General features: G+C 38.8%; 1 protein-coding gene across 1 annotated transcript in view; it reads right to left on the bottom strand.

Moving 5' to 3' along the window:
* Window positions 1-26,736, bottom strand: part of EVC2 (EvC ciliary complex subunit 2) — a 75,712-nt gene that overhangs the window by 20,559 nt on the left and 28,417 nt on the right. The window contains 7 exon segments of the mRNA XM_065060464.1: window positions 801-923; window positions 2,230-2,430; window positions 5,343-5,804; window positions 7,075-7,234; window positions 10,617-10,792; window positions 15,340-15,579; window positions 18,895-19,219. Coding sequence (XP_064916536.1) covers window positions 801-923; window positions 2,230-2,430; window positions 5,343-5,804; window positions 7,075-7,234; window positions 10,617-10,792; window positions 15,340-15,579; window positions 18,895-19,219 — 1,687 coding nt within the window.

The following is a 26,736-nucleotide window of genomic DNA, read 5'->3' as shown; positions in this document are numbered from 1 at the left end:
GATATTCTAATCATTTGTGAAACTATTTTTTATCTACTAATTTTGACTATCAATGACACCTGCTTGTACTGCATAGTTCTTATAGCTGTGCACCACGTATGTCTAACACAACTATCATTGTAAGATACAAAAGTAATATCACCCATATTTTATAAGTGGGAAAGACAAGGGGAGGAAGGTTAAAGAACAGAAACAAGACTTCATGGAACACCTGTTGGCAGTGAAGGAAAAAGACTGCAAAATCCCGTATTGGCACTGGCCCCACTCATTCCTTAAGGATTAACTCTAGACTGCAGAGCCTTTTAAGAGATACCCACCAGAATCAAGGCTCCCTTTCAATAACCGTTGTACACATAAACTCAGCCTCTACCCAAGAAGTCTTTGGATCTAAGAACCAATTTCTGGGTTTTCAGTAGTGTTAGGAGAGGTCCAAGAACTACACCTTGCTCAAATGAAGTATGAAGCACCTTCCGTGTTCTGAAAGCCATACTAAGAAAACTACAGGATCGAGGGTAATCTTGCATTCATACATATGTCAAGCCCCAGAACCACCAGAAGGAAAAAGGGTGACACATGAAATCAATTCTGTAACTAAGGTGCAAAAATTACAACAAAGGCAAAACTATTAACCTTGAAATATAACATCTTGACAAGTGCAAGAAAAAGTAGAGAGATCCATCATGCCATTAAACCTCATGCCTTTGTTATCTGGTTCTTACTCACACTGATAGAAGCCTCTCATTCTTCAATTAGTAAAGACCAAGGTTTTGACCTCAGTACTGAAAAAATTGTCCACTTACCTTATTCAAATTTTCACCTTTCACAGAGTCTTCATAAATGAAAATTTTGTCCTGTACACATTTCTTCAGAATATCTATCTTATTTCTATTCCTGGATCCTGATTTTTTCATTTTTGAATGCGGCTGTAAGAATAAGAGCAAGAAATGCTTTGTTTGTGAGAGATATATGAGGGTGCTAGCATTAAGATCATTACTTGCTATTATTGGCAGATCCAACAATTAATGAAACACTTGGCAAGACGACTTTCACTGAGAAAATAATTCTGAAATGAAAGTGCTGCCTATTGATTCAGAAGATTCCTTTCAGACATTCAGACAAAGCTGGAAATTTCATTTTTAATTTCTTTCAAGCAGAATTATATATTCATCCTTTCCATGAAAACTGCTGGCACATAAATTTGATTTCAAAGCAGCTTTAGCAACGATAATAAGAGAAGATTTTAAGCGATACATTGTCTCCTCAGCATGGTTAAAAATGAACGAAGAATATTAATTTAAGAACTACATTGTTTTCAAGACACAGTGTATGAATCACAAATGAACCAGGATAGTATTAAGGGGCACTGTTCCATGTAATCAAATTATTCTTGACCTTTATATTTCTTTACAAGAATATCAACTAAGTATAATGTACTCTTGGGGAAATGATAACATCTGTTCAACTATAAGGCTTTACAAAGTCATTTCCCTTCTTTAGTACTTTAGAAATTATTAAGGTTTTGAACTAGGCTAATTCCTAGTACAATTAACCCAAATTAGTTTACGCATTTAGAAAACACAACTGAACAAAAAGAAAGCAAGGGGAAGTCCTCCTTTTTATGATAGCATCGGATACAATTCACACAGGAAACATTTTTTCTTCCTATTTAAGAACTGAAAATTTATGATTCTATGGGTTTTACATTCTACTGAAGGAATTAAACAACCCTCACCCCTTCCTACATGGACGAGACCGTGTGGGACATTCCCATGAAAAAACTCCCTAAATCTTTCCTTTATTTAGTGCCAAATTTAGCAATGTTTAGGGGTTGGCAGAGAAATCTCATTTTGGGCTGTAAAGCACCTAACTTGTCCCTGACATTCAGAGCCAGGCTCAGCACTGCTCCAATTTTTATCATTTCAGTTGACTCTCCTCAGAGGTACAGCCCCCTTCTGGCCACCCATCTGCTTCTATATATCTGTGACTTCTTGGGAAAGCTGGAGGACACACAAGCAGAAGAAATATGTAGGCATGTGTGAAGAAAATACTTACTCAGCTATTATCCAAACAATTATATTTAGGGTCCACTGATCCACACAGACAGAAGTGTGCATCAATGTCACACCTATGGAGAAGCTATGGGCCCACACCTGCAGCCGAGGCCAACAACCTGCAGATACACTCATGAACCTCTCACACATCCCCACACTTATCCCACATCAGTCCCACCTGTTTATTGGTCGTTGCTAAATTCTGATCAACTTTCAGCAGTTCTGCATCCCTTTGCTCCACCTCAAAAGTCTGAAGCAAGGTTCTTGCTCTTATCTGGGGCCAAGCCAGGCTGCTGTCCACCTGGGAGAGGCAGCAGTGCAGCTCTTGCCTCATTCTAAGCAATTCCTCTTCTGAAAGTGAGAGGGGTACACTCAGAAGCTGCCTGTTAAGAAAAAAAAAACAAAAAAAACCCACTAAAAGCCAAAAGTTGAGCAATATATTTATTTTTACGGAAAAGAGACGTACACACAAATACTTTACACAACAATTATCATCATTTTTTGTTTTATTCACATATCAGTTAATGATTCCACACATTGGACTGAGCTGCTCAGCATGTTCTAAATATCCTTGAGGATACTTTAAATTCTGCATGTGGAACTTTCTGGACTGTAAAACTTCATTTTCAAGTAGAAACAGATTTTGAATGTTAAAAAAAAAAACAACAAACAACCAAACAAAAAACCAAAGACAATTTTAGCACTCTTCCTATGCACAGAATCCTTCCACTTCTTCAGACAATACAAACCCCGAACTTAGGGCTGAAATTAAAATGAAAGCTTCCCATAAAGCCTCCCTGTGCTGTTTCCCAGTCACAGCTACTGAAAGGTGAATAAAATAAAATTAAAAAGTCTCTATTATAAACTCATATATGTTTTCCCTCCCCTCACAAAGGCACAACGATTCCAGCTGTTCTTTGTAAAAAAGCTTTTAGCAGTCTGAACAACACAGAATATATTTTATCAGTAATTTTAATTACTCAAAGTTCCCACTTTGCAGAAGGAATGTTCTCAACATGGAACTCTGGGGAACTGATACTCAAGTCAAGCTGAAGTTGACTTAAAATAAAGCATGCTAAAGTCTAAATTAATTTTCCAGTCGTGACTAACCTTTGACTACATTCATCCTGTCCTGTGACTGAAATATTTCTGTATGAGCATTTCATAAAAAAATAGCATCATTTTTGTTTGGAGACTTTCGCTGTTTCCCAAAAAAATGTATTTGTATTTAAAGCATAAACAGTATATTTTTTAAAAAGTTGCTTTCTTTCAGAAATACATTATAGTGTATGTTCCATTAGGACTGACGCTTTTATTCAGTATATTACAAGCCTATACCACCTCATCATTTCACTAAAATATTCTTGAGTTTAGCAATCCTTATTTCTGTTTACTGATTCAGCAAAGTACAGCTAAATCCTAAATTAAAATGTTTTTAATGTATAAAGTTTTTAATCTTAAAAAAATTAGTTACTTTAAGGCAATATTACTCCAAGCAAGCATCTACAGTATACTTAACTATTTCTCACATTGTCTTAGACTTTTACAAGATAATCCATACTATATATCCATATTATATTCATATGAAAAAGAAATACAGCAAATCACAGTTTTGTCATGTCTATGTTTGTAAAGGACTTCAAGCATTAATGATCTTCATAAATATTTTGGACTAACAGTCTCTTTGATAAGCAACAAAAATGAAAAGTTATCATTCAAAATAATTATTTGTGAAAACTAGATAGCAGATGAGAACAGAAATATGAGAGCTGGTATCTGTCATCAAAATATCAAAATTGACAGGCAGTGAACTGAACATAAAGACAGTGACAGACTTTAAGGGCTTTTGATAGGACAGTTGAGCAAATGCTGCGTTTTTGTACATAGTTTCCAGTATTTTACTGGAAAAAAAACCAACAAACTGAACAACTTACCATTGCTGTAAATAAAGATAGCATCTAACAAATATAACAGGTGACACTGCAGAGTGGAATACAATTATGGAATCATAAGTTAGAAACAGAAAATATATGCTCAGTCATACAATTTACGTCCCTGCTCCTGCAGGTCTGCTCTCAACAATGTAAATAAGAGATAATACGACAAACTAGAAAATACATTGAAATAGCTTATAGAATAGCGATTAAAATGCAAAATACTGCCCATGCAAATCTGTTTTGCTTTATAGAAGTAGTATGAAGGAGAAACCTTTACTAATGCTTTTTTTCCCCCTTTTTAATTTTTTTTCTCTCTGTTCAGTCTATCGTGTTCAGGATGTTTGTTCCAGGGGCAGACAGCCTAATACAGGTTTGCCTGTTCCAGTTGCTTCCCCTGAAGTTGCAACTCTGACAGCAGACTATTTTTTCATGTTCCAATGTCTCTAACAATGTCTGTTACTAAATAGACATTGCATACTGTAAATATTCAGGTAATAAAACAACTAAACATAAAGGTACTTGAAAGCTAAGAAAAAACACTAACAGTGCAAATCTCTCAGAGACCTTGCTGCCCAGCCAATGAGGCACCATGTACTATGGCTCTTAGCTGCAGCTGTGGTCTCCTCCTGCACAAGGTCTCCCAATGATGGCAAAGCCACCATCCACCTTCCCACCTCCCCAGGGTCACGTTGTAGTGATGGCCATAAGACGCACCCGAGGCCAGTAAACCTCTCTGCAACATCACTTGTGAGGCCTCTCTGGCTCGGGGCTCAGTACTGAGGGCACTTGGTCAGCAGGCCAGATCCACCAAGTCTGGTGCATGGAGCCAATGAGCTGGAGAGGTCAGCTACTGTGCTATGTATTTATGGAATATGTGGAAATTCTGTGGCAGAGTTTAAAAGAAAGATGATGAGTAGGCTTGACTTGTGGATGGAAGAAATATATTGAAATTGGATGTGGGGTTAATTAGGCCTAACATACTAAATGGCATTTCTAAAGTGCTGGACCTCCGAGAAGAGACTGAGGATAGTAATGAAAGATGTGCAAGTGAAACCTGACACAGAGTGAATGGAAGTATAAAAATACCATTCCACGTTTCTGGTTTCAAAACCATTGTTTCCTGGGATTTCCACTGCAGGGCTAGGAGTGCCAGCTCATCCACCGGCACCGCAGGGGCTGAGCTTGTGAAAAACCCAAAAAACAACAACAAACAAACACACACAAACAACAAACAAACAAACAAACAAACAAAACAAACCAACCCCTCCCCCTGCCTTGTTCATTCGGAATCATACCAAACTCCTAGTTTGTCTCTATTTGCAATAATAACAAAGAAAAAGATGCAGAGAGATACTTGCATGGATAGTGATTGTTCCCAGCTCCTTAATTTTTTTTGTTCTGAAATGCTCATTTCCAGCTCTTCACTTAGCCTCTGCCTGGTGAGCTGGAGCAGCTCTTCAGCAGCCATGCTCTTGTCACGCTCTTCCCTTTCAAGCTGTTCATGTTTAACAACCATTTCTTTTTTATGCTCCTCCACAGCTTCCAGCAGGAACATCTTTGGCACACTGAGCTTTACCAGTTCTTGCACAAATACTCCATACTGAACACGTTTAAGCTCTTCAACAGTTTTCTCTGTCAGACTAAAAAGAAGCTCTTTCAGCTCTTCACTGGCCTCATTGTCAAGCTTTTCAGTAAGTTCTTCAAATTCAGTGGTGTGATCACTCAGAAGATTTTTCCAGTGGCTCAGGTAGTGAGCAACCTCCTTAGTAGTTTTGAAGGGGTCTCCAAGTGACAGCTGCTCCTTCCAACACTCTTTCTGCTGATTCATTTGCCAAAAGGAGGAACAAGGTTAAGAGGAGCATCTCAAATTCTAGCTCTTTAAATATGTATTACACAGCAACGCAAAATTTCATACTTTTGTTCTTCAGTGTTCTCAAAACTGCTTTTCAGTGTCCAAAGACTTACCTAACCCTGGCTTTGTGTGCATCTTGCATGCCTGTGATAATTCAGATTACTGTGAGAAGGGCTAACACAGGCCTGTGATAATTTGGATTGTTGCTAGATAGAAGGACTAGCACCCAAACAATTGCATAATCTGTGGTTTGACCTAAACCCAACTGGCTGAAAAGTAATGATCTGACAGCATTCCAGAAGTGAATCTGTATCAAATACTAAGGATGACAAAAAAGAAAGAAAAAAGAAAAGAGAAAGGAAAAGGCTGTGATTTTTATTTTATTTTCCCCATCCTACAGTATACATGAATTTCACTGGAAAGGTAAACCAAAGCTACCTAAACTGCGAATAAATATAACAAATTACGTCTCCATTGTTTAATCTGCTGTCTCTCCTTGCACTGGTATCTGTTAAATAGCAGAGAACACTGAAATACATATCCTACAAAAGGTAAAATTAATCTCACCTAACTTGGGTCATCTAAGGAAATATCACCTAATCCAAGACTGTTTTTTCTACATCCTTCAGGCAGAGAAAGACAGGGACCTTTGGATAACAATTCTCTTCTGTTTATCTCAGATCACCCGCAAGTCATTTTCCATTACGAGATGACTTGGAGCTCAAGTTAGCCTTGATTTTTTACATGTCTGAGGTTAGATGACATGAGTTCTACCAGAAGCAGCCACAGGTTTAAATAGTTTTGATTTGCAGTTGAATTTTAACTGTGCTGTAGAAGTCATTCAAGTCACGCACAGACAGGGAACCCATAGAAAAGGATGACTGTCGCAGATTTGTGCCATCTTCCTCATCATCTCCAGAATGTCTGCTGGTTTTTGCCTGTCTGCACATTAGAGGCTTGTCATAACCCCCTTGGACAGGTTAGACTAAAGAGAGGGGCTTCACAAGTTTCTCCAATTACGGCACTTTCTTGCAGATTTTTCTAAAAGAACAGCTATTAATTACCACATAATTAATACAGCACATGGTGCTACACAGCTAAAAACAACGGACACTTATTTTAATGTGTGCTCCTGGAAGTGTTACCCGCTGTCCTAAGAACTGTATTTTTCAACTGATTCCATTTTTAATTCCTGATAAGCTCTGTGAAAATAAATATACTGAAAATAAATTACCTTTTGTAGCATTTCCCGCCTTCGCTTGGTAATGAGTTTCTGGCGAAGCTTTTGCTTTTCTTGTTTTAAATCATGATCAAACTTCTGTTTTACAGAATTAATTTCAGCCTCAGCTTGATCCAGCAGCACTCCCAAGTGACTTTCAGGTAGATGACCTGCTCTGTAATAACAGTGTTTGAAGCCTGTTATCCCAAATTCTTAAGAGCAAATGGATATTTAAGGCACTTAGTACCACAAAAAAGGCTCAACAAAGTAGGAACGCAGAATGATCTTTGTTTCTTTAGCAGTTATACCTGAGGGGATCAAACAAGCAAGTGGATAACAGAAAGAATCTCAGAGATGAGTGCAGAATTGAGGCAGTTTGTGAAGGTAGAGTCAAAGTGTCTGAAGAACGAACAGGAAGAAGAAAGGGAAGCCAAATGCAAAACCAGTTACATATCAGTTAGGAATGTGATATTCAAATAAGACATTTTAAACCTTATATATTATTCATAATATTCACCTTTTTTATTTAATGCCTGTGGAATGCAATTCTAGATGTCTTTTATAACTCCTTCTCATTAGAAACAATTTTCTCTTTAAAGGATGTAATGTAATCAAGTAAAAACAATTAAAACTTATTTTAAAGACACAAGGCAATCATAATCCATGAAAAGATTTAGAGTCAGATTTCCTAATACATTTACATAATCAGAAAAATTATAAAGATTTCAAATTAATAGTGAAATACAATAATCTAACAGAGTAAATTCCCAGTCTTAAGCACACAATGCTTTCCAATGGAAGTTTAAGACTATGATCTACCTCCAGTTGCCATAGCATTTAATTTCAAAGAGTAAGCAAGATCCCAGCCATGCCTGCAACAGTTAGAAAATCTTCCCTGCCCACAAAGTGAAACTGAATTTCAGAAATATTTACACCAGAAATTCCCCAAATCTTTCTCACACAAAAGAACAGAATAAAAGAACATCTTAATTTGGACCAGGCTGTTGGACATTTGTTAGTTATAATTTCTCATATGAAGAGAGAAGACTTCCAAAATGTGGAGTTGAAAAGGTGAACATGGAACTTTGAGCAGAAAACACCAATTCCTGACCTGAACCTGGATGCTGGTTCCAAACGCTTTCTGGTCTATTTTTCAAATCCCCATTATTCAGAGACATGAACATTACACACAAAGAGTGGATTCAGGTGAATGCAGTCCCTGTTTCAACATGATACCTGCCCCAATTCATAAACTAGAGTAGCAGCTAAACATTGTGAGCCCTTCTCCAGAAAGGAGAAAGTGTCATTCTGGTTTATAAGGATTTGTTGACACTATAACAAATAAAATCATCAAACCAAATGCTAAAAGAAACAAAACAGAAGATTAATGTATTAGCTTGATGGCCGCCACCACACTGTAACAATGGTGGCCAGATTCCACGATTCACATCAACCCACCTACTGCTCAAGCATCCAAAAGTATCTGAGCAAGCCACAAAACATCATCACCTATGTGATGAATGTGCTGCATAGAAACTCAGATCTGCTTTATCACACAGTTATGTCAACCAGAGACAGCCTCTTTTTGCAGAGCTTTTCCAATGTCTATCTGTTGTATTTCTTTCATTTTCTGCAAAGGGGATTAAAATAACTCTCAGTACCTTGACAGCAATCCACCAAGCAACATTCTTGGATCTTTTGCACAAGCCACTTTTGCCTTGAAAGCAATCAATGTTAGATTTAATTGTATGTTAAAAACAAACAAAGAAAATCAAAACACCCCAAAAACAAACCAAACAAAAACCCACAAAAGTCTAGCACCTAATTTTCTACCTATATTTAGTAAATCTAAGACTTAACCCCCTTTGTTGATTAAACCTAAGGCAAATGATCACTAAATATCTGGTAGATTTATTACAGTGGGGAAGTGAGGCAAGATAATAACCAAGATATTATTTTTAACACCTTCACCCTGTATTGTACTGAGGAAATAAACCCAGGCTTGCCACATCCAATTAAAATCCCTGTCCAGAGCAGTGAAAATGGGCTGTAATAGAAAAAGATAGATGTGCTGGAACCACTCAGCAAATGAAAGATATAGGAAAAGCCATGGAACATAGAATAATGGGAAGATGATATATACCTACCTATTCTTAGGATGGAAAGAAAAAAAAAAAAAAGAGTCTACATTATTTCCATTTCAGTTGTTGATTTATTTAGAAATGTAATATGTCCACACCTCAAAGTGAAGATGATGCAGTATTGTAAAACCTATTTACTTATTTGGAATCTACTTATTTAGAAATTCCAGATAACAAAAATCATAGGCAAAATGCCTACCACCACAAAAGTCCATGGGAGTTTATGTGGGAACTTACATTAAACAGAATTCTATTAATTCCTAGAAGGCTCACTTTCTGGTTTCATATAAATACAGTATTAAAACAATTCCAGTACTAGAATTAGAAGATACCCCTTTCCCAAAGGACTCTGAACTGAAACACTTAATAAAAGGAGAGGAGAAAGATAATGCGACAGTATAGACTGTAGGATAAACTGCTTGGTCACAGCATACCAAACATCTAATCACTGAAGAAACATGAAGGCACATGTTTAATGTCTTTGAACAAGGAGAATTTTAATGAAGAAGAATACTGCAGTAATGACAAGGATGTTTAGAGGGAGATCCTCCCAAATGCAGCGAGTGCCATGAAAGGAAGAGATAAAGAGTGTGGCCAACAGCAGCAGTATCATAGGTCAATCCAAGGCAGACCTTGACTTCTCTGAACTGAACGAAAGCCAACAGAATTACGAGAAAAAGTGAAATGAGGGCACTAAAAGTAAAAAGTAGTAGTTTGTATTTGATGTTATGGAGAACTATGTAAGTGATGCTGGACCCTAGCAAAGAAGACTGTTTTATGAAAGCTAAGGAAGGATTCTTATTTCACCTGAACTTCTATTTTTTATATATTGCCTGCAACAGTTGCTAGTCAACATCCTCTCCGGTTACATTATTTATAAACTTCATCAACTGTCTTTAGAAAATAGTAATGCATTTCAGCTTGAGACTGTATATCCAGCTCCTCAAACACATTCAGTCACAACTGAATCAAAATCATTCTTTCCTGTTAAATCCAGATATCCACATGTAAAGAACACAGACAAAGGGCCTTAACTGGTACATATTACAACAGACTTTTCACATGATTGAAGGCTATTTGCATGAATAACAGATATATAAAGACATCGAGACCCTCACATGAATGTGGTTCCCACTGAAGTCAGAATTACAAACAGGTACTATACACATTCCCAGCAATTAATCTCTGTGCTGTACAAAGAGGACACAGCAACAAAGCCTCATCTTCATATCATAGTAAGTAACAAATCCATTAGTTGCAATGAACTTTCTTAGAATTAACTTAAAATATAACACATTTATGAACTTTTCCTGAAAAAACACTGGAACCCAGATAAAAAAGATGTTTGAGGACTATTCTATTGCTATTGAGATAATATAATCAAATGGCTGTGACAAACAAAATTGAGCTATTTACCTTTCCATCTTCCTAATGAGACTTGATATCTGGGTTGCTGCTGCATTTATAAGAGCAGAGGCTTGAGAATCCCTTAAGTGTATCTTACTTATTAGATACTTTCTGTAAGTAAATCTTTTTTTCAGATGATATTTCTTGCTAGCTTGCAAAAAATCCATTATCTCTTCAATGTCTCCCTACAGGAAAGAACGTGAACAAATATATTTAATTAGACGTAATGTTAATTGCAGCTAACACCTGTGAGTTTCAGACGAGATTTGTTCACTAACAGTGCAAAGTTAAAAAGCTCTTACAAATGAAAAACAATAAGCTTATATTAACTCTAATTATCAAGTCTCACTGTAACTGTAATTTCAACAAAAAAAAAATAGATAACACGTTGAGCATTTGGTCTGAATACCGCAACATTGTGAATACTCTCCTGAATGCACCTCCCGAGACCGTGAGTTAACAGGTCATTTGATCAGATACCCACAATTACACAGAATCACAGAATCGACTGGGTTGGAAAAGACCTCAGAGATCGAGTCCAACCCTTGGTCCAACTCTAGTCCGTTTACTAGACCATGGCACTAAGTGCCATGTCCAATCTCAGTTTAAAAACCTCCAGGGACGGCGAGTCCACTACCTCCCTGGGCAGCCATTCCAATGCCTGACCACTCTCTCTGTAAAGAATTTCTTTCTAATATCCAGCCTAAATTTCCCCTGGTAGAGTTTAAGCCCATGCCCCCTTGTCCTGTTGCTAACTGCCTGGGAGAAGAGACCAATCCCCACCTGGCTATAACTTCCCTTCAGATAGTTATAGAGAGTGATGAGGTCACCTCTAAGCCTCCTCTTCTCTAGACTAAACAACCCCAGCTCCCTCAGCCTCTCCTCATAGGTCTTATGTTCAAGTCCCTTCACCAGTCGTGTTGCTCTTCTCTGGACCCACTCCAGCACTTCAAGGTCTTTCCTGAACTGAGGGGCCCAGAACTGAACACAATACTCCAGGTGTGGCCTCCCCAATGCAGAGTACAGGGGAAGGATCACTTCCCTTGTCCTGCTGACCAGGCTATTCTTGATACAGGACAGGATACCATTGGCCTTCTTGGCCACCTGGGCACACTGTTGGCTCATGTTGAGCTTCCTGTCAATTAGTACCCCCAGGTCCCTTTCTGTCTGACTGCTCTCCAGCCACTCTGTTGCCCAGCCTGTAGCGCTGCAGGGGGTTGTTGTGACCAAAGTGCAGCACCCGGCATTTGGCCTTATTGAACTTCATCCCATTGGAATCAGCCCATTTTTCCAGTCTATCCAGATCCCTCTGCAGAGCCCTCCTGCCTTCCAGCAGGTCGACACTCCCTCCCAACTTGGTGTCATCAGCAAATTTGCTGATGATGGTCTCAATCCCCTCTTCTAAATCATCAATAAAGATGTTAAACAGGACTGGACCCAACACTGACCCCTGGGGAATACCACTAGTGACTGGCCGCCAGCTGGATGCAGCCCCATTCACCAGCACTCTCTGGGCCCGGCCCTCCAGCCAGTTCTTAACCCAGCATAGAGTACACTTGTCCAAGCCATGGGCTACCAGCTTTTGCAAGAGTATATTATGGGAGACAGTGTCAAAGGCCTTGCTGAAGTCCAGATAGACCACATCCACGGCTTTCCCCTCATCCACCAGCTGGGTCTCCTGATCATAAAAGGAGATCAGGTTGGTCAGACAGGACCTGCCCCTCCTAAACCCATGCTGGCTGGGTCTGATCCCTTGTCCATCCTGAAGGTGCTGTGTGATTCCATTCAGGATGATCTGCTCCATAACCCTGCCAGGCACCGAGGTCAGGCTGACAGGCCTGTAGTTGCCAGGGTCAGCTCTGCAGCCCTTTTTGTGGACTGGGGTAACACTGGCCAATTTCCAATCATATGGGACCTCCCCAGTGAGCCAGGACTGTTGGAAGATGATGGAGAGCGGCTTGGCAAGTTCTTCTGCTAGCTCCCTCATCACCCTAGGATGGATCTCATCTGGTCCCATAGACTTGTGAGGATCCAGATGGCTCAGTAAATCACCAACTATTTCCTCCTGGAATACAAGGGGCCTGTTTGGCTTCCTATCTCTGTCAACCACCTCCAGAGATGAGTTGTCCTGAGGGCCACCTGTCTTACTGGTAAAAACTGAGGCAAAGTAGGTATTAAGTACCTCAGCTTTCTCCTCATCTTTGTTAACTATATTTCCCTTAGAGTCCAACAGAGAATGGAGGTTTTCCTTGCCCCTCCTTTTGTTATTAACATATTTGAAGAAGGACTTTTTATTATCCCTGACAGAATTGGCCAAGTTAACTTCAAGTTAAATACACATGCAACCCTATCAGTGTTAGCAGAACTGTTCTCACAGTTACCCCCAGGCTAAAGAGGTCTTCTTGAACTGGGACCTGAAGACAGCATGTCTTCACTAACAGCAGCAAGTGGCATCGAGTCCTTCTTTCCTTTTTTTTTTTTCCACTATGTATTGTATGATTAAATAAACAATAAGTAATATCTTCAAAGGTGTCTAAATTGACTTCAAAGCCAAGTCTTCCACGTGTGTCCAGTACAGCCTGGGGAAAGCCAAGGCCATTGCACACAGGCCGGCTTAGAAGCTCTGGCTTCCAACAGCGGGGAATAGTTTAGGTACCTACAAATGGGTCTGGCCAGAGACCAGAGGTAGGCACACAGTGGTCTATAGCAGACATTCTGCTAGCATCAGATACCTATGACAAGGTCTGATACTCAGATGACCCATGTCTGAGCAGCCAAAACATTGCCAAAACTTCTTTCACTTGCTCTATCTTCTGCTTGCTGCTCAACTATCGTTTGCACAAGTGCTTGCAGCATCTGTATCTGACAGGCTTCAATGTGTGGCTTTTCTGTACTGAGATCTGACAGAGTATCTAGTTTTAGGAGTGGGCCTCACATGTTATGACTCCTGCTTTCCAGATGCTCCTCTTTAACCTCCAGGCCCTCAGCCTCTTGGACCACAACAATCATATTCTTCTTCACAAAGTAGACAGAACAATTCCCAGAATTTTTGGAATCTAGAACACTAATTTTCAACACAAATGGAGTAAAATAAAACCAAACCAAAAAAACCAAAACCCTGAGGAAACAACTCAAGCCATTCTGTTGCAAGAGGCTTAAAATGTAACTGGAAAAAAAAAACTGAAGTCCTGAACATATTCTTCAACCTCATCACTGACTGCATACACTAGAGATACTCAACTGCTCAAAGCATAAAGCCATAGCACTTTAGACATAACACAATTTCAATAATCAACATATTTGTATTGAGAGGCTCACTACATCTTCTGCAGTGTAGAAAAGCACTTGATGCCTTGGAGGTTTTGAAAATGCACATATAGACAGGCCTCCAAATGTACTTATCATTCATTACACAGCATCTGATCTCTTTCAGAAAATGACATTCATAAAATAGATTTAGGTACCTAACTGATCTCTTAGTTGCTTAAGTCCCTTTATTTATGCTGAAATTACTTTTTTAAATGGTGCTCTGGCATTTCTGTACCATGCTGTAGCATCTGGCTTGTATTAGACAGAAACAGTGTTGCCAGCAGAACCAGGGCAGTGATCGTCCCCCTGTACTTATCACTGGTGAGACTGCACCTCAAATCCTGTGTTCAGTTTTGGGCCTCTCACTACAAGAAAGACATTGAGGTGCTGGAGCATGTTCAGAGAAGGGCAACATTGCTGGTGAAGGGTCTGTAGGACAACTCCTATGAGGAGAGGCTGAGGGAACTGGGGCTGTTTAGCATGGAGAAAAGGAGGCTGAGGGTAGACCTGAAAGGAGGTTGTAGTGAGGTGGGGGTTGATCTCTTTTCCCAAGTAACAAGTGACAGGGAGAGAGGAAACGGCCTCAAGTTGTGCCAGGGGAGGTTTAGATCGGATATTAGGAAAAAAATTCTTCACTAATAGGGTTGTCAGGCATTGGAACAGGCTGCCCAGGAAGTGGTTGAACCACCGTCCCTGGAGGCGTTTAAAAGATGTGTAGATGTGGTGCTTAGGACCATGGTTTAGCTGTGGACTTGGCTGTGTTAGGTTAATGGTTGGACTCGATGCCCTTAAAGGTCTTCCCAACATAAATGATTCTATGCTAAGGGCGCCATTAACACCAGTAAGAGTAGGCCTTGAACCAGAAGTCTGCTGAACAAGCACAAATCTGCTTTCAGACCATTCTGTGGGGAAGGGCTTAGGGGCAGAGCTGCACCAACACAGATTACAGGAGAGCCCCAAGATGTGCAGATATATAAAAATATACACTGTAAAACTGGGGATTTATATTGCAGAATTTCCCATTGCATGGTGTAGATATGTTTTCAAATTTCTTTCTTCTGCATGAAACAGGTTAGCTACTAGTCTTATTTTCCCTGAGTAGTAAAGACAAGCTTTAGGTACTTGGGTGCTTTGGAAATATTACTCATGAAAACAAAAGTCAGCACTAAGAATATAATGTTGTGGCAAATACATCTAATTTCGCTGGTGTAGAAAAAGGCTATGCATACGCACCAATATACCGTTGTCTAGAAATCTAGATGTGCATAATGATGGCATTATACTTTTAAAAATTATTCCTAAGAAAATTAGTTATAAAAGTGTTAATATTTATCCTCAGACATATTTACTGAAATATTTCTCAAAAGTTACGGTGGGTTTGTATTCTGTCATTAGGTTAGGAATGGAGTTATCATCCTATTACCTGTATTTTAGAGTAATCTTCCACTAATGTTTTAGCTGCTTCCAACTTCAGTTCTCCCTTGAAAGTAGCATTTGTTATCTGTGTAAAAAAGATACTATGGAGCTCCTTCCTCTGGATGACAGCCAGCTGCCTATAAGCCTTTGCAAAGTATTCCTCTTGCTTAACCAGAAGGAACCTCTTCAGATGGTCCTGCTCCAGTCTGTGAAGTCTATCGAGCAGACTTTTGTATTCTATAGCAGGCTGCAGAGAAGAGAGAAATAAATAAATCAGAAGTCACTTTCAGTATTCAACATACTTGAAAGCATCAGAACTACTAGCTCATATATATTTTATGCATACTCTGATTACTGTCATTTCAGGTTTGAATGAGGCTAATACTAAATCACTGTACACTTTCCATGGGTTTTGTCTGATTGGAATGACAGGGGTTGTACAGCTGTCAATCTCTAATCCAGATAACATTTCCAAGGCATAATGAAGTCTTTTTAGAATTCAGAAGCATTAATTAAGATAAATTATAGAAAACAGGATGAAATTCAACACAAAGGTTATATGTGAAATTAATTTCTTAGGTTTCATCGATCCTGAAATTCTATTAAAATTAAATAGACTCACATAAGTCAGAACAATGAAATAACAATAAGCATACATTTTTATAAACAATATAGATTAGAAAAAATATTCTACTACAAATCTCTGAAAGTTCATACTATTGGTGACCTACTTTATTGGTTTCTACAAATTGATTGTTTCAGAGTTACAAAGGAGTAGAATTAAATTGCAATTATTTCAAAAGCTTCTTTGCAAGAAATACATTCTCATAGTTCTCCAGTAAGACACATTCATAGTTTTAATCTCAGATGGCATAAACTCATTATAGAATCAAAACATACACATCCCAAAGAGCAAAGAATGCCTCTCAAGTCAGCAGAGCTACCTAACAGTAGTTATGGTGCTCTTGTTCTAAATTTCATACTATTTATCTGGGGAGAACTGACCTCTGTACTGAGGCCCCCCACACCTCACTCCTCTTTCCCAAGAGACACAATGCAAGACAGTAAATAATAAATCGAAAACGCAGGGAATATACATTCTGTGTTTTGTCTGAGAAAGGGAGGAGGTTATTGCTCCAGCTGTTTTCCACCGTTATCTCTTGGACCTCAGCACAGCTGCTGCCAGGAGCACATGTGGGCCACCCTTAGTGCTCTGGTAGATCCTTTTGGATCAGGTTCCATGGCAAGTACAAAAATAAGCCCTTTCGCAGACAGGAAAGCAAGCAGCAAGACATCAATACAGGATAAATGGATTGCGACAAGTATTGGATTGGCCTTAATTCCTTGTTTGATTCCTATCATGCAGGATTTCCAATATACACGAGACTGAAACAATACCAATGTATTTTGTGTAACCACCACTCTGCTGAGAGTATATTCAGTGTGAGTTCAGCTACTGAGTTTCAGCCAGGCCTCTCTCTCTGCAAAGGCAGGATATAGCTGAGCAAGTTCTAAGTGTTTGACATCTAGTCTAGGCTCATTCTATAACCAATAGAAGGAAAACGACTTCTGCAGAGTACAATGCACCTCATCTTTAAAACAATGGCTGCAAGTGTCCCTTCCTTGCTGTCTCCTTTGACTTTCTAGCATCTATTCCAGGATGTTCATATTTTACAGATATTTGAAAGCTCCCTAGAGTCATAATTTAAAATGCACCTGGGAATATCCAAGTAATCCAACTGGCTTGCTAGCCTTGTGCCGTCAACTTTCTCCACACAACAGCCTGATAAATCAAAGTTCTTCCTGAGAGCCTCAACATACTGTAGTACCTTTGATAGGTCACGCTCAGCAAAAAACTTTTTGTCAAAACTGCGATCATGAGTTGTCATAAAAGTCCCTAACAATTGTAGGTATATGACATGCAAATAAAAATGCTTTTTTTTTTTTAAAAAAAAAAACAACCTGAAACAACAGAAGGTCAAAACTTAATGTCTACAAAGACAGCATACACAACAAAGAATATACTGGTCTAAGGGATTATACTCCTAACATAACTTATTATTTCCTTGTCATCAAATTGAAACAGACAGCTGGAAACTCAGGAACATCACATTCAATACCCACATATCCACTTGTGCTACAGAAGCAGAGCCCCACTGGTAAGTAATGAACTCCACTATTTATTCCCAGCAAGTCATCCTCTTAACGTGAGTTATAATTAGACAACCATGAAACATTAATTTCTATATTTTAGCATTTCAAACTTATAGAGTCAAAATATACAAAATCTAACAGAATCCTCTTCAGAAACATGAAGTAAAAATGAAAAAAAAAAGGGGGGAGGGGAGAATGGAAATAATTTTTACTGTAAACATTTTATATGTTTGGAAAAATACGTGGAAAAGTGGAGGATAATTTTGTACATGAGATGTTGGACTGGTGACCAGGGCTCTAATTCCAGCTAGAGACTGTTGGAGAAATCCTGGGTAATGACACCCATTTAGACAATGATATTTGAAAGCAAGTGACACACACAAGCACTAAGCTTGTACTTAAAGGAAGACTCTAAACTCCTAAAGAATCATTCTCTGTCTTAAATTATTTATCTTGCTATTATCCAGAGGCTATTTTCAAGCAAAGTCCACTCCCTGCTCTACCTAAAATATAGATTGTTCTGCTTGCCTTCACTCGGTTTGGAGGAAATCAGCCTTTGGTTGCACTTCTACTCTCACTTTCTTCAAAATAAGAATATTAATACTGGAGGCTTTTTACCTAGATTGTAAGTTTCAGGATGCAGAGAGTTTGCTCTGCTCTGAATGTGCAAAATACTTTATACAGTGTCTGACTGCAGTAAAATACAGTAAATAAAAATACCTCATGTTGCAGGGATTTAAGTGACTATAAAAAAAAAAATTCAGGGTAATGACAGCCTTTTGTTTTCAAGTGTCACAGATTCTCTTGAGATAAATTCACTTTTTGGTGAAATAAAACAGTTTCTTAATAACATCTACCTTAATTATGACATTTGAATTTTATCATATTTAAATTGTATAGCTTTTCTCTTAGAACCATAGAAAAGTTTGGGTTGGAAGGGATGTTCAAAGGTCATCTAGTCCAAACCCTCTGCAATGAGCAGGGATATCTTCAACCAGATCAGGTTGCTCAGAGCCCCGTCCAGCCTAAACATCTGTCTTGTATCTAGTCTCTTTCAGTTCTAAACCATTACCTCTTGTCCTATTGTAACATGCCCTACTAACAAGTTTGTCTTCTTCTTTCTTACAGTCCCTTTTAAGTACCGAAAGGACGCAATAAGGTCTCCCCAGAGCCTTCTTTCCTCCAGACTGAACAACCCCAACTCCCTCAGCCTTTCCTCATAGGACAGGTGTTCCATTCCTCTCATTTTTATGGCCTCCTCTGGACCCTCAACCAACAGGTACATGTCAAGGACTCCAGAGCTCTTTACTCTTCTAAGAGGACAACTCTGCTATTCTAGTCTAAAAGAAACACCATCTACATAAAACCACATATCATACAAAATATGTTGATTTTGTATCAGATTTACCTTTTCATTCATTTTCTTAATTAATTCTTCAGCCTCTTCAATTGCATTTCTCGCTTTTTGCTGTTGAGTCTCCATTTTCTTCCTAGTTTCCAGATTACATTCAGCTGTTAAAGCCACCATCTTCCTTCTGTATTCCTCTTGAATCTCTTTCTCCATTGCAAGAAATTGTTTTTTGAAAATCAAGCTCATTCTCTTCTCCACATGAGGAAAGACGCTGTGACTTAAGACCATGTTCTTCATCATCATAGCAATCACTTCTTTACATATCTGCATTCGATATGCCTCCAGTTCAGCATCCGCACGCGTCAGGCTGGCAACCTCCAAGCTGCAGAAAGGCAATCAAGACTGTTTGAAAACACATATTACAAGAAAATTCTATCAGAAAACAAGGTTATCTAGATTCATTCCATATTGGGTAACTGAATGGCAGTCAAAGAAGTGCACGGATATCACAGCATATGAGTTTACTGACCATTAAATAATAATATTGACCACCCTTCATTAAACAGCTGGGTGAGCCAACTTTCACTACAGCAGCTTTTATGAAGTATGGCCATTCCTGTTATTTCCTATCTTAGACAGAAAAAGGAAAAGCTTTCCTTTAGAACTCAAAAAATTCTGTCAGTTTAAAACAAACAAAAACCTTCACAAAAAAAAGCCCACAAAACCAAACCAAAACACACACACAAAAACACCACCACAAAAAAACACCCAAACAAAACCAAACCAAAACAAACAAGAAAGCCAAATGACCACAAACACAACCTCTGTGAGAATAATCAGATGAAGTGAGTATATGAATAGACTAGAAATTTCACTGACTTTTAAAATAGTTCCCAACTCACTGACCCATCTTCACTAACACATCACTGTTTTGTGTTTTGTGCTGGTGTATTCCCTTCTCTGCAGGGAATAGGGGAGAGTGCTTTGATTGTGTGCTGATACAAATAAATTTTAAAAGCTGATATGTTTCTTTCTCATCAACATTAATAGAGGTCCAGAAGAAAGATTAAAACCAGAGGGAAATACAAGACTTTTATAAAATGTATGAAATGTCATGTTGCATATGAATACATTCTCATTTCTTTTTAGAGTTATTAAATTGGAATTATAATTATTCTCATTTCATATAGTACATAACTACTGTACATTCTACAGCTTTGCATATTCTGCACTCAATTCAAGATCAGAGATTCAAGTGGGTTTTGCCCTTGCATGTCAATTTACATGAACAAACATATTCTTCTCTGTATAGACTAAGTATACAGAAATTGTGACCTACAAAATAGCCTTTTAAGAGCTTAAATCCATTATTTTTTCAATTAGGATGAACTATTGGTTTGATTTGTTCCACAGTCAATGTATTTTAAATCCATAACAAAGGTCTTGTTAAGATTTGCAAAACAGAATGATACTACATTCAGAATGGTATATATCAAAGCATGCAAACCTATAAATATTTCAACTTTTTGTCAAACAAACTTTCATCTGTAAGCAAATAAAATTTAATTAAAAGTGAATCAGTGATATATTATCACCTCCCTTCTGTTAAACACAAGAGATGTATTTTTCTCATTTAGAAATCAATGGGATGGAATTGTTTTCTCACTATGACTCAAATATTTGAAGTATTTAAGAGACATGAGCTTAAGCTATGATAATTGATCACAAAGAACCAGAGAGATTTTTCTCTTGCAGTGGTGATGCCCATGCTTGTCTGCTCCAGGACTGGCTGGTTGCAGCTGCAAAAACCTTTTCCGCAGGAGCAGGAATCACCACCGTGAGGGCCCAGATCCCTGTGACTGAAATATTCTTCACAGTAATCTGAAGATCCTGTAAGAGCTAGTATTTTCTATAGTGTCCCCAAGTCAACACAACAATCCAGCTTCTCTGTGCTGTGTCCAGATGGACATTGCAGGATAGCAGCTACAGGTACACAGCCTTCTTGAGTGGTGTTCAGTTGCATCCATGGTCAAGTCTGCCAGGGTGCTGATCTGCTCCCTCTGCTTGGGAAGAGTCCTTCTCGCTCCAGGACCACAGGACAGACACAGAGGACAAGGGACAGCAGGACCAAGGGAACAGGATGCTGAAGCAACACAGCAAGTACTTCTAATGGGCAGCGCAGATATGTATTTTCTTTTAAGTCTTTCTGTTTACAGAAGTCCTGGGAGTTTTGCTGACATATCCAGCTAGTACTAGGCTGTTGACATGTGACAACTAACTTCAAAAAAGAAGTGTTTCAGTTTTGTGCAAATGGACTTAAATAAAAGAAGAATCTAGAAAACAGGAGCTTTATGCTATAGCATTTCCCTACTGACTGCCAGGCAGTGGCAGGAGGCTTCCCTTTGTAGCTTCACCAATTCAGTATTAGCCTGTAAAATCCAAGCCACTGGATTTATTTTTCTGTTTTAATTCCTGCTTCAAGTCCAGTAGCTCTGATTTAATTGAAGCGTAACTGTCCTTTGTGAGAAACATCTCATCTTGGTTTTCAAGCATCCTCTAATAGAGAACTAAACAACACTTTAATTAATTGCTCCACTTGACAATTCCCTTAAGACCTAAAAATGGTCACCTTATCTTCAGCTTGAATTTGATTAGTTTCAACTTCCGGCTCTCTTTGCTGGAATAACAAATTCTTTAGTCATTATTTTTCTGTTCTTCATGTGTGCACTGATAGATGGTGGTCACAGCACCTACTAACCCTTTCTTACTGAGGTGTGAAAGACCAAATTCCTCATATCTCTCCCTGGAAAGCAACACTTCACAGCTCTACTATGTTGATACATAGCTCATAACAGAACATTTATTTATTACCACAAATGCAAGATTTTTTTTCAGCATGCTTTGAAAAAAGATTAAGCCATTCCTCACCCTTCTCTTTACTTGTTACTCTTTAAGTCTTCTTCAGCAGTGATCCCAAGAATAAAAAACAAAACCAAACACCATCACAGTATTTCCTATTGTTATCTTCCCCGAGTCTTCCACAGCATTTCTTCCTATTTACTGTAAGTCATTACAGACTAGACCTCCTTTTATTTCGAGCAAAATTCCCATGCTCCTCACCCACAGAAAGACAAGGGTACCCAGTTAACTCCACTCCTGATGATCATGATGCTGAATGCAAGAGGAGCAATAGGTGTAGTTCACCTGAGGCTTACATGTCAGTAAGCCTCAGCGAGTCAGCGAGTGAATGATAAGGCTGTTAAGATCTCAGGTGTATTTAATCTACAACTCTCACCCTCCATTTTCCTGACAGCGCATCTGTGAAGAAGGCAATGAAGCAGAAGAAGCGCATGAACTGTTCCATCAATCCAATGGTAATAGCATGGAGAAAAAGTAATTACAAGCCACAGATCTCTCAGGTCACATCCTGGAAGACAGCAGCCAGACCATTACTCTTTTTCAGCGGCAGCTGCAGAAAGGCTGTGTCTGTAAAAATTTGAAATCTACCTTCCACGTGATGTGCTCTGTTTCTGATTTGCCTCCTCCACACAGTAGCCAGTGGGAGTGAGACAAGCTCATCACATGCACCAGAAACCTTGATTCAAGCTCTTATTCCAAGTGAGAGGTTGAAGGCAGCTTTAACAAGCTGCATCAACAGAGTCTTAGATGCCAACAGTCAGTACAAAACAGGAATTCTGTACATAAAATAAACCAAATGCTTTCAGACACAAGTCTTATCAGAAGAACCTTGCTTACCACCATCCAGATTAAATGTGCAATGTTTTATGACACCTAGGAAAAAAGAAATCCTAACCTGACACTCCATGCCTTCTCAAACTGAGGCAGATGTAACAAGTTGCTTTAAATGCTCTGCGCTCTGCTTGTTACAGCAATTCATGTTTAAAAGGCCTCGCATCTCCTCCTGAGCATATTCAACATAGTAGAAACATGAAAGCCAGTGAAGTACAGGTAGCAGATGGCAACCTAGTGATGAAAAAGATCAAAGCTTCTGTTGGACAAAGCCTGCAGAGAAAGGATAAAGACAGTATAGAAGGTAAGTGGTACAAAAGTGTGAAGCGAATGGGAAAAGACACATAAAAAATGAAACTGCAAACAGCAAATGTATAGATTTTTCACTCACTTGAAGAGGAAGAGGATTTAAAGATCTGTCAGAGGGATCTGGGAGAGAAGAATCCCAGACACCAAACACAGAGAAGCAGAGAGTCTGAGCATCTCATGTCCTCCACAGACCTAATAAAAGAATACAGGAAAGCAGCTAGGGTCAGGAAAGAAACAATCAGATTTATTTTAAAGAAAAAAACACAACACATCACACCACAAAAAAAAAGTAAAGCTATCATTAACTACAAAAGAATCATGCCTTTAAGTCTTATTATTCCAATCAGGGGCTGGCAGAGAGAATTTTTGAACAGGAGAATTAAAACCTGCTGAATTAAACTGTCCTAAAATGAACTAATGGCTTTCTGACACATTTTTAAAACTAATGCAGAGTTTGCAAAGATAAAAAAAACTACTGTGACACAATTTTCTGAAGTCTAAAGGGGAGACAAACATCAAGCAAACTCCCATCTGGTGACATTTTCCAACCAAAACAGAAAACCCCATAATTTTCAGAAGACTCATCTCATCTTGAAATGGTAGCCAGTTAGAAGCATATGTATTAGAACAGCATCCAGAGGAGACTGGAGCCCTGCGACAGCAGTTTCTGCAAAAGCATCCTTTTGTTACACACAACACTCCTGAAAATCATGTAATTTAGAGTAATTTGTGGATGGTTTGTCTCCACTGTCCCCAATACCGCACTGCAGCCGTGACTTGGAGCACCACAGCACAGCAGCTGCACCAGCTCCTGCTGGGGACAGAAACACAGCTGGGGAAGGACAGACAGACACACACCAGAGCAGCACATCTCCTGAACCCATAGGCACAGCGCCGATGGGACAGGTGCAGTGAGGAAGAGAAAAGCAGCATTATGATCTGTGTTGCCTTGTCACACTTCAGAGAAGTAAAGATGGAGAGAGCATCGGACAGGGAGAATCATACAGCCAAGACATGAAGCAGTATGTGCCAGTGCTGGCTTTGGTTACAGTAAGCAGAGAAAGCCATCAAAGGTCTTCAGCTGCAGTTGTTTTTTGTTTCCTAAATCATCTATTTATTGAGGGGTTAGTAATACAACATCGGTACACTGGGCTGTGTTTTGTTTCCTTCGCTGTTTTGGTTTTGCTTGTTTGTTTGTTAATTTTTTGCTTTAATTGCTGTGTCCATGCAGACACTGTGTGCGGTGCTGTAGCTTCTTCAGTCTCTCCCTCCCTTTCTCCCTCCTCTGCTTCCCACACTCTCCTGGGTCCCATCACAAGAGAGATTGCAAACCCTTCAGGGCAGGGATTTATGCAGGCTGCAGCGTGATGAGGTGCAGATCTTTGCAGAAGACCAACACTGCACTGAAGTAGAAGCAGAAGTAACGGTACGAGTTTAGAATGGTCACCAACAGCCACCACCTGCTCAAATTCTTCAGCCGTCCCATGCTGGAGCGGGTTGCATTGCTTTTCCCTGCTGCCAGGCTGGGCACGGCCCGCCTGTGTTAGAGGAGGTCTGACGATGCTCTGTGCTACACCAGTAGCTGTACTGGCCTGCAGCCAGCAATCAACTGGGGGAGTTCATCCATCAGTCCTGTGACACTGATGCATCTAAGCGTAAAGTGAGTACAGCTGAATCATGAGCCGACCCGGAATAAAGGACATCCCATCAACAGATAAAATTGCTAAGAAAGGTATGTGACGATTACCTAAGGATGCTTTCACATGGATGAGTCACAGGTTAAGTTCAGCTTTCCAGAAAAAGTCAGAATGCTGACAAAACCAGAATTGAAAAAGATGATAAATTGAGCTGAGAGACCAGTAGCTCTTCAGAAAAAAAATTATTCATGAAAACCTGCCAAAAGCACATGCACTAGATTTGGCAGCAGTTTCACTATCAAATTCCTTTAACTCTCCACAACAATATAAAGAAATCAAAGGTATTTCAATTCATAAATTAAACTGTTTAAAAAACATTTGAAAAATCTTGCATTTAAGAGGCTGAAAATCTCTGCTTTGATTGCAGAAAGTATGAAAACCGATAAATCAGTGATCTTCAACAAACCAATTTTAAAAATACAGCTAGCTACAATACAGCTGTTGCAACATAGCTCAGGAAATGCTATTTCACTTAAAATCTACTATGGAAAAAAAGCATTAAAAAGACTCTAGTTCTGCTTCCAGTGAAGTCATCATGCATTTTACCGCTGATTGTAAAAGCACCAACTTCAGCCTGGATACTATCAAAAGCATAAATAAATATGGCTATATGCATTATGCATTAATGCCTGAGAAGCGTCCAACTTTGCTGTCATCTACTCAGATTTTTCTGATCTACTCAGACAGGGTGAGTATTCAGATGACAGAATCGGTAGGAGATACCAGCCTTCTTTCAAAATTACATGGAGTAAAGCATCACTAACAGTACTTTCTCAAAAGCAGACTGTTTTTTTGGATGAGATACATTGTTCTGGGTGCACAGCAGAAATGACCCATATAATTCTGAACACAATTTCTTCATAGTTAGCCAACATCAAAGAAAAGTGACATTTTTTAGATGAAAAAAGATATGTATTCATTAATTTCAAATGAATTATTTTCCTCAGTTCCCCTGTCTTATTGACTCCTATCACCTATTAAGCATTTGAGTTTCTCTGATGGAAAAAAAGGTATAGTTTACACACCTGTCAAGCTTACAACAGCATTCACAACATAGAACTACAAATGCACGGTTTGGGGTTTGTTTCATGTCTATTCACTGTATCTTATTGTTACATCCATGTGATTAGTATTTATTGTTGTGTTCTTGCATTGTACACATTGCCCGCCCTTCAAAAACTCTAAACTTTTGATTACACTTTTTAAAAGTTATGAACTACAGAAATTAGCACCTCTTTTTTTTTTTTTTTTCTTGGTATTAACCATGTAACTATGTCTCACCATTTTGTATGTAAGAATATTCAAGCCTAGCTGCTATGACAATTGAATCTTTTATTCTTACTTTCCATTTGAATTCAGGGCGAAAAAAAAACCCCACATTAGCTCCATAGCAAATTAAAATGAGATGTACAGTAAGAAATTTACATTTAGAAAGAAAAAGTGAACTTTTAATATCATAGTAAATGGTTTTTGACTTTTCTGTCAAGGTTTTCTGGAGACAGTTTGATCCTGTTCTCTAGTACATTGACCTCAATGCCCTCTACCATCAGAAAAAAATCAGCTGCAATGCATACATATTACTTTGTGATTTTCCAGCATAATTGGCAGTATGTATTGTGTTTCAGCAAGTAGGTTCAGGTTCAGTTACAGCTCTGCAAAACTCAAGGAAGCATAGCTGCACAAAAGGAAGATGAAAAAGAAAAGTTATAGTAGTGGAAAGACACTTAAAGAAATGAAGTTGCCTTTCATCTTCTGAGACTACGAGCATGGACAGACTTCATCACATTGGTCACAAACCCAAACTGATCAGCTCTCTTCATATTCTTTTCCAGACATACAGAAAAAGAGACCCGCAACTTTTTGGAACACGATCTTCTAGTGTACACACCAAATATTCAAATCACATAGCTGATTCTCATCAGCATTCATTGCCAACGGGCCAATATTCAGGAAAATACACGGTAAGGAACCTACTGAGAATAAAAGCCAAGCTATTTTGCTGCATAATGTACATCAAGAATATGACTTATTAAGACAAAACTCACCAAATGAGTAACTAAGAAGCCTCCTTATGAAATATTTAAAGTATGTTTTGTTCTCTATCCAATCCTCCTGACATTGCAAACTGTTTATACTCCAAAGA

Source organism: Columba livia, chromosome 4 (assembly GCF_036013475.1).
Source record: "Columba livia isolate bColLiv1 breed racing homer chromosome 4, bColLiv1.pat.W.v2, whole genome shotgun sequence".
Classification (NCBI taxonomy): Eukaryota; Metazoa; Chordata; class Aves; order Columbiformes; family Columbidae; genus Columba; species Columba livia.
The sequence above is the reverse complement of the archived record's forward strand: the minus strand, read 5'-3'. Positions and strand labels throughout refer to the sequence as shown.